Source organism: Rhinatrema bivittatum, chromosome 3 (assembly GCF_901001135.1).
Source record: "Rhinatrema bivittatum chromosome 3, aRhiBiv1.1, whole genome shotgun sequence".
NCBI lineage: Eukaryota > Metazoa > Chordata > Amphibia > Gymnophiona > Rhinatrematidae > Rhinatrema > Rhinatrema bivittatum.
This window is the reverse complement of record NC_042617.1, coordinates 481,242,454-481,250,110: the sequence shown is the minus strand read 5'-3', so window position 1 is coordinate 481,250,110 and position 7,657 is coordinate 481,242,454. Positions and strand designations below refer to the sequence as shown.

The 7,657-nt window shown below is 43.7% G+C and overlaps 1 protein-coding gene across 3 annotated transcripts in view; it reads right to left on the bottom strand.

Annotated features, from left to right (window-relative positions):
- Nucleotides 1-241: 241 nt before the first annotated feature.
- The window catches only part of FKBP1B (FKBP prolyl isomerase 1B), a 142,178-nt gene continuing 134,762 nt past the window's right edge, over nucleotides 242-7,657 (bottom strand). For all 3 annotated transcript variants that reach the window (XM_029596018.1, XM_029596020.1, XM_029596017.1), the window contains exons 3-4: nucleotides 6,998-7,110; nucleotides 242-908 (exon numbers count right to left, since the gene is read on the bottom strand). In XM_029596018.1, the coding sequence (XP_029451878.1) occupies nucleotides 780-908; nucleotides 6,998-7,110 (242 nt within the window). In that variant the 3' untranslated portion in view covers nucleotides 242-779. The remainder of the gene's footprint in view (nucleotides 909-6,997; nucleotides 7,111-7,657) is intronic.

The following is a 7,657-nucleotide window of genomic DNA, read 5'->3' as shown; positions in this document are numbered from 1 at the left end:
CCCCTAGAATGCAGATGTTAGCGATGCCTTCGAGTAGCTAAGCAAACACCAGGATGGCGAAGGATACAACCACCATCCCGCAGCGCACTTCTCATTCTCTTTTCAGGTGATCGTTCTTGGTAAGTTTGAAGGTACCAAGAACTGGTGATGGGAAAGCCAGGTTATGCTATACAAGGGGGAGAAAATGAAAAAAAAAAAAGTAACAAAATCACATCGATTACAAGAAGACCAGGAGCTAGAGAACTGTGAAGTAGTGAGCTTTTTATTTTTCATATATTATTTCCATACAAGACATTTGTTTAAAACAGCGACAAGCAGGAGAGCGTCTGGCGGGGAAAGCAGCAGCAGCAGCGCAGGTAACTCGGTTTTGTTAATGCCCATTCATGTGCAAGCTGCACAGATTAATCGTGAGCACCCTTTTCTTGGTTTGTGTGTACAAGTAAGGCAGTGGTTTTTGAGAAGGAAACTTTTAAGATTGCGTGTGTGTGTGTGTAGGTCATCCCCATGCAAATTAAATAAAAATGTACAACTTGCAAACGGTGTTTCAATCAAGATAAAATTTTCTTCCAATGCAAAACAAAAAAAATAGAGAAAACCAAAAAGCTTTGTAAGAAACACAAAAACAAACCAAAAACCCACCCTCCCCCAACGGAGGGCATTTTTAGCACAAAAGCAGCAGCCAGGAAGGGTAAATTGTTTAGGTTTATTCTGGAGTTTAAGGAACGGAGATGGATGATCGTGGAGCGCCGGGCTCCCTCCCTGTCCACCCCCGCTTGGGTTTACTCTATCCTGAGCAGCTCCACATCAAAGATGAGGGTCGCGTTGGGAGGTATGACCCCTGGGTGGCCTGTGGGCCCATACGCCATGTCGGGTGTACAGGTCAGCTTCACTCTCTGTCCCAAACTCATCTGGAGCAGTGGCAGTGAAGAGAAGAAAACAGAAAACAGACAAGAAGAGATGGATTTAGTTTTATCCAAATTCCTAGGCTTGTACATCACTTTCACAGATTTTCTTTTCATATTATATGGCAACCTCCTGTTTTTGACTAGAGGCGGAAATTGAAGATATAGATGAAGCCTGTTTCAAATCCACCCTACCCCATCCCAACCCCCTACTGTTTTATATCTGCTTTTGATAGGTATTCCAGAAAGATCTGTGGTAGTACTAGACATGAATTGGCAAGGCACACCATGACTGTACTTTTTTTTTGCCCTCTGTAAGACAATGCAATGCAGTGCAGCTGGAACAGATTCCCAGAATAGCTGCTGCTGACCGTTTGTCTCCCAGCAGTGCACGTCACTACCTCAGTCCGCCCTGGCAATTGTGCTGTAGTAGGCCTAACCATTTCCAGAATAAGCAAGCCAGATCTCTCAAGAGCGACTGATTGTGGCATATCCAGAACCCACACAGATCCAAGGTAATCGCGCCATGGAATTGATCTAGCGCTTCAGAGGAACAGAACAGGTCAATAATGTTCTCTTGCTCCTTGAGTCACAGGCATGTGTGTTGATTTAAAGTGGGTTTTTTTTTTCTTCTTTCAAACTAAAAACATGCAGCCTTGGCTCGCTATTCCTGTGAACTCGCCGGCCGTGCCAGGGTGAGTGGAAAAGGGGGAGGCAGGACACGTAAAAAGATTACAACCGATCCCCTTTCTAAATCGGTGTGCGGTTTGCACGTCAATGAAAGCAGTTCCAGCAGCTGGAGGTGGCACTGAATAGGCGAGATCTGCTTCTCGCTTTTTTTTTTTTTTTTTTTAAAGCAATTGCCACTTCTAATGCTGCATGGCACAGCAGCCCTTTTCCAGTCCCCCAAGTCACAGGGGAATCCCAACTGAGCCAGCAAAATACTGCAGAGTTCATTCAAACAATGGCAGACTGCTTCTAAAAACCTCTCGCTATCTACAGGGAATATTTCATGTCAAAATTTCTTTGCACTGCACTCGCTGACATAAGAATGGTGTAACAGCAGTGAAGCAAAATTGTGTAGCCATTCTTCTAACTTCACCCAATCAGACCTCTCCCCCCTTGCCTCCTCTGTTTTTCCCTAAAAAGATAGCATTTTTGTCCTTTTACTGTCATCTCTTTCCCAAGCCACCTCCATGTTTCTCTTGCTCCTTGATCTTTCTTCCCTTCTTGTCTCCCTTTCTTCTCCTCTCCACATCCTGGGTTTCACCCCCTTCCTCCAGGTCTTTTGTTCCCCCTCTCCCTTCATCCCATTAGCTGGGGCTTGAGGATGATGTGGGAGAACACCTCACCCTTTCTAGCCCTCCAGTTTCTCACCACTTTCATCCTCTTATCACACCTCTAATTCCTCTGCTTCTACCTCAAATCTTTCAATCATTCTTCTTCCTAACTACCCCCATTTAGTTTTATTTCCCTTCTGTTCCCTACCCCCCTTCCAACCTTCCTCTCTCCATCCATCCTCTCCTCTATTTCCCCACCTTCTTCTCCCTTTCCCGTTCCCAGTCTCTCCTCCCATTCCTTTCATGGTTTCGCTTTCCCCTCCCTACCACCTTTCAGGGTCTTCTCTCCTCTTGCCCCTTAAGCTCCCGCATCCTCATTTCTTTCTCCTTCAGCGCTCTTGGAAGGGGAATAAGAGACCAAGCCTGTGGTGGGACCTGGAGAGGCAGCAGTTCCAGTAGGCAGGGGCTCACCCTGAGCACGGAGACACACCGCATTTGCTTGTGAAGCCAGCAGCTTTTCCCCTTTCCCACAGCTACCTGTTTAGAGAAGACAAGCCTGCTGGCATAGGAGAAGGAGCTGCAGTGTTCACAAGTGCCATGTTCTCGTCGTGCCCCAGGGATGGACCGACTCCTCGCGCAATAGGGTGGCAGTGCCCGAAGGCCCACAGCACTGTCCCCTATCCTCAGTTGGGTGGTTAGGGGCCAATGACACTTACTGCCCGGGGGCCCAGATCACTGTCAGTCTGCCCCCTGTACTGCCTATGATGGGGGATGGGATTGGGAAAAGTATGTTCTGTGGCTCTGGGGATGAATGCTTATCCACAGTAACAAGATTTGACTCGCTAGTACTGGGAAATTGGAAGTGACACTGGCAACTGGGGAGGTGAAGAAAAAACCAGCCCAAAAAAACTTGCCTCATTTTTGTGAAACAGTAACAGAACAGTCAGACATCGCGCTCTCTCTCTCTATATATATATTTTCGCTCTCTGCCTCCAGTCCATAGTCTTTTATAATCTGTGAGTAGTATGTAGGAAGAGACAGAAAATGTACAATATATATGGACTGGAGGCAGAGAGCGAAAAAATTACCATATACACAAGTGTTTAAGTCTATCTCATGCATAAGTCGAGGGTATATTTTGGGCCCCAAAAGCAAGATTTATCTGTCACTCATGTATAAGTCGAGGTTAAAACCCAGGGGACTTATGAAATGGTGAAATCAAACTAAGAAACAAACCGATAAATAAAAGTGATTTTCTTAAGTTATTTTCTAAAAGCGGAATAAAAGTATCTCATAAGAAACATTGTTTAACAACTTAAGAAAATGTCCCTGCTGTATGAATCCTGCCTCCCTCCCCCACGGCTGTCCCTGTGGTTTGAATACTTCTCTTATTCAAATCCTTCCAAGTCTGATTCTTTGTCGTCTGAATGTCCGAACAAATCATGGAACTGTTCTTTGGTGATGCCATCAGTGTAAAATGTTGTCTTCACTGTCTCCATCTGTTGAATCATCATCCGATGCTGATTAGTCTATTTTATTTTTTATTTTTTTTAATAGACGGAGACATCTTCTGATCCATCCATAGCATTGCTAATGTCGCATTTTAGAATGACTTCTTGACCATTTCTGGTGGAACTGACTCCCAGGCATCTTTATCCATTTTGCGATCAAATCAAATATATGATTTTGTCAGGTTTTCTCCCTTTGTTAACTTTGCTTGAGCAGAACACATTCATTGTTGCCACAAATGCTGCAATTGGTCCTTGAAAGGCTTGTTGAGACAGATATCTAACAGCTGGAGCATGGATGCCAGATCACATCAGCATCCTGGAATGCTGATGTGATCACCATTTTCATTGCATCGTCCTTCACATCCTCTGCTATGTGTGCGTGGAACATATCCCGCATCAATAGTGACGGTCGTTTTCTTAGCCCCGCGCCTGGTTGCCTACCCCTCACGTCGCACAGCCACCATTTCGTTCCCTCCTCATTTTAGATTCTTTAGCATTGTTTTCCTCTTGAATATTACCACCAGACACAATTTTATGCCATCGCCAGGCAAGAGACAGGACCACCGTGAAATGGCTCTTTTCACGACCAGTTGTTTTTACAAGTATGGTCTTCTCACCAACCAGGCATATCAAATGTCATCGGCGTTTCATCCATATTATCAATGTTATTCATATCTGAATGATTCTTTATTCTCTGCCGAATAATGAATTCATGGAACGAACAGATCTTTTCATCAAGCCCTTTAGGCAGCTTCTGTGAAATCTTTGTGCACCGAAGGCACAATCCATATCAGTTCACGAACCGCGAATACCAACCAGACAATGCTGTGAATTCTTTCAGATCTTCGGTCACTGAATATTTTTCTTCTTTTGCCATTTGAAGGGCACAAATCCTAATGCTCAAGCGAGTTACAATGTAGCCATTCTATTACCCAGTCATTCAAATCCTTTTCCATTCCTTCAAAAGGCGCAATTTTGAAATGTAAGGCTTTCTTTGACTTTGGCATTTCTAGCAGCTTTTTTTCCATTTTTTCTTCTCCAATCTGATGAGTTTTTCACTAATGTCAAATTCTCTTGCAGCTACACAATTATTGGCCTCCTTTGCACTTTCTATAACCTTCAGTTTCAGGAATACCCTGTAAGATGATCTATTTTTCTTAGGGTAAGATGTCATTGTTCTAATGGCTGCCCCCTGCTGTCAGAATCCTTCCCTTCCTCCTCCATGGCTGCCCCTCCTGTTTGAATCCTTCCCCTCCCGATTCCTTAACTCATCTGCTGCTATCTGAACTATGACGGCACTTGCATTTGCTCAGAAACATCCTTCCTCCTCCCCCACGGTGTCCCAGTGTAACAGAAGGACAGCTTCTCTCCCCAAAATTCCTCCGGATCCCTTAACTCGAACACTTGCTGCTGCTAGGAGGATGACAAACTTGCTTAGGCATGTCCTCCCGCCTCCCCTGCGGGGTCCCAGTGTTATGCTTTGAACCATATGGTTCTAAATGCGCCAATCAGACCCTGATTTGGGGGGAGCGGGGGGTAAGACATGCCTGGCAAGTGCAGTCGTCCTCACAGTAGCGGGCGAGTTAAGGAATCGGGAGGAAGAGCATACGAACGATTCACTCATCCATCTTGAATTACGGTACCGGCATTAGGTGGATTGACGCATTGATAAGACTGCAATTTTAAGGACCGATTTTGGGGTACAATTTTCCAACTTATACACGAGTCTATACGGTACAGCACAGTGCACCACGTCAGAAAGATTACTGTGCCCTGCAGGGCACGCTGCCACTTTTGAGGGGTAATGTTCTTCCACTGCATTCTGAAAAAGTCCAGTTAACGTGTTTTATTGAGCCAAGTATATTTTTGGACAAAGATTTTTTTTTTTCCCTTAAAGAGAGAGAGACAGACTTCTCCCTTTCGCATGCAGGTCGTTTCTCTTTAAAATGAGAATGAATGGGGCAGGGAGCAATGGCCCATTTTATTCCTTTCACCGTGTGTGCTCAGTGCTTGTACAGTTGTGGGCAGGGATCACAGGATTTGTCCACTACTTGAACCCGTGAGCACACTGCCCCCATTTAATTCCGAGGAGTTGCAGGTCGCAGGAGGACAGTGCTGGCTCCCTGACAGACTGGCATGCCAATAGGAAACAAACGCAATTTTTGTTGGCTATTCCAAGCCTTTGGGATGTGCTGCATGCCAATGGATAAAGAGCCCCAGTGTCTTCTTGTCTGTTTTTAGACAGCCCACATGATTCCTGAACTTGATAGAGCTCTAAATAAAAAACCTCGTTGGCAAACATGCATGAGCCACTTTCTCTTATTGCAAAATATTTCTAGCAGATCACTGTGCTATTTTTTTTTTTAACTAGATTTTATTGGCATGCACATTTTTCCTTTAATGGCATGCACATTTTTCCTGAAAAGCACTTTCTTTGCCTTGCATCTATAAAAAGAATCCAGTTACTACAACATAACAGCAGCCAAGCTGTTATATAATGCTGAAAAATTTGACCATGTCACTCCAATCCAGGAGAAACTGCACTGGTTGCCAGTAGCATTCAGGATCAAATGTATTTTTTATTGACTATGTTTAAATATTTACATAGTGGTTGTCCTGGTTATTTGGCTCATATATTAATTACATATAATCCAACCAGGATTTACATTCATCTCAGCTCAAGCTGTTGGACATTTTGTCATCTTTTAAATTAAGATTGGAGGGTATCCGTCAATCTGCTTTTAGGAATCCATCTCCCCTTTTTTTGGAATACTATTTCTCTGGAACTATGTCTAGAGATTAATCTTCAGGAATTTTGTAAAGGGTTAAAATATGTGGTTGTTTAGCCAAGCTTTTAATGGAAAAAAGCAGCTCATCATTAGGCTTTTGAGGGTTTTGTTTTGTTTATATATTTTATGTGGGATTTTATATTTAGTTGCTGTATTTTTATGGTTTATTTTATAATACAAAATTATAAATATATATTGTATGGATTTAAATGTAAATTTTAATTGTACACCACTGAGATTTACTCGAATTGAGGTATATTAGGTAATACGTTTCGTTACATTTTATTGGCTAAGGGATTTCATTTCAGGGACATGGAGGTGCGGCGTTTTGACTCTTTCCATCTGGTTTAAGTCCAGCCCCCAGAGGTAAGGAACTTCCCTCTCTCTCATCACAGTAGGGAAGATGAGCCATTCTGAGGCAGTGCGTGTTGGGCTTTGCAGTGGGGGTTGGCCTCATGCAGTCCACAGGCCTCTGCCTGCCTGCCTGCCTGCCAGTCAGCAGCAGCGTGCCATACCTGGGCAACTCCTTCATCCCAGCCTTTAATGACTTCTTGCTTGCCAATCTTGAACCTGAAAGACTTATTCCTGTCTCGAGACGAATCAAACTTCTTTCCGTTCTGCAGCATTCCTGTCAAAGTAATACAGAGAGACAGACTCAGTTCCAAGCTCAACATTAAATGTGTATGTGTGAGGGATGAGGGGTGCTCACTAAGAGCCAGACCTAGTGCTGAAAGGGCTCCTGTTTATTCTTCGCGGAGCAGCAGCATTGTATCACTTCCTCTCCTCAAAATATCAGCCCGTCTGTTTCCTGTCTCCATCTACTGTGCTTATTCCTGGCTCCTTCCTCCTTTTTGTCTTTCTGAGCCTTCTACCGTGGCCACTTGTTAGTGTGTGATGTAAGGTGGCAAGGCTGTAGACGTGTGTGTGTGAGTTTAAAAAAAAAAAAGTGCATATTTTGCGGCCCCCACCCCCCCATGAAATACAAACAGTAATAGTTCACAAAGGGAAGACTGATGCTTTAGGTTATTTTTGCTGCCCTTTTTAAACTAATGAATGTGTCAAGAGTACTACTACTTTAAGACTGAATCGCTACTTTTATTTTTGTTTGTAAACAATTTTATTAAAGCAGAGGAATTATAACGGTACAATAATACAATCCAAGCAATATACAACAG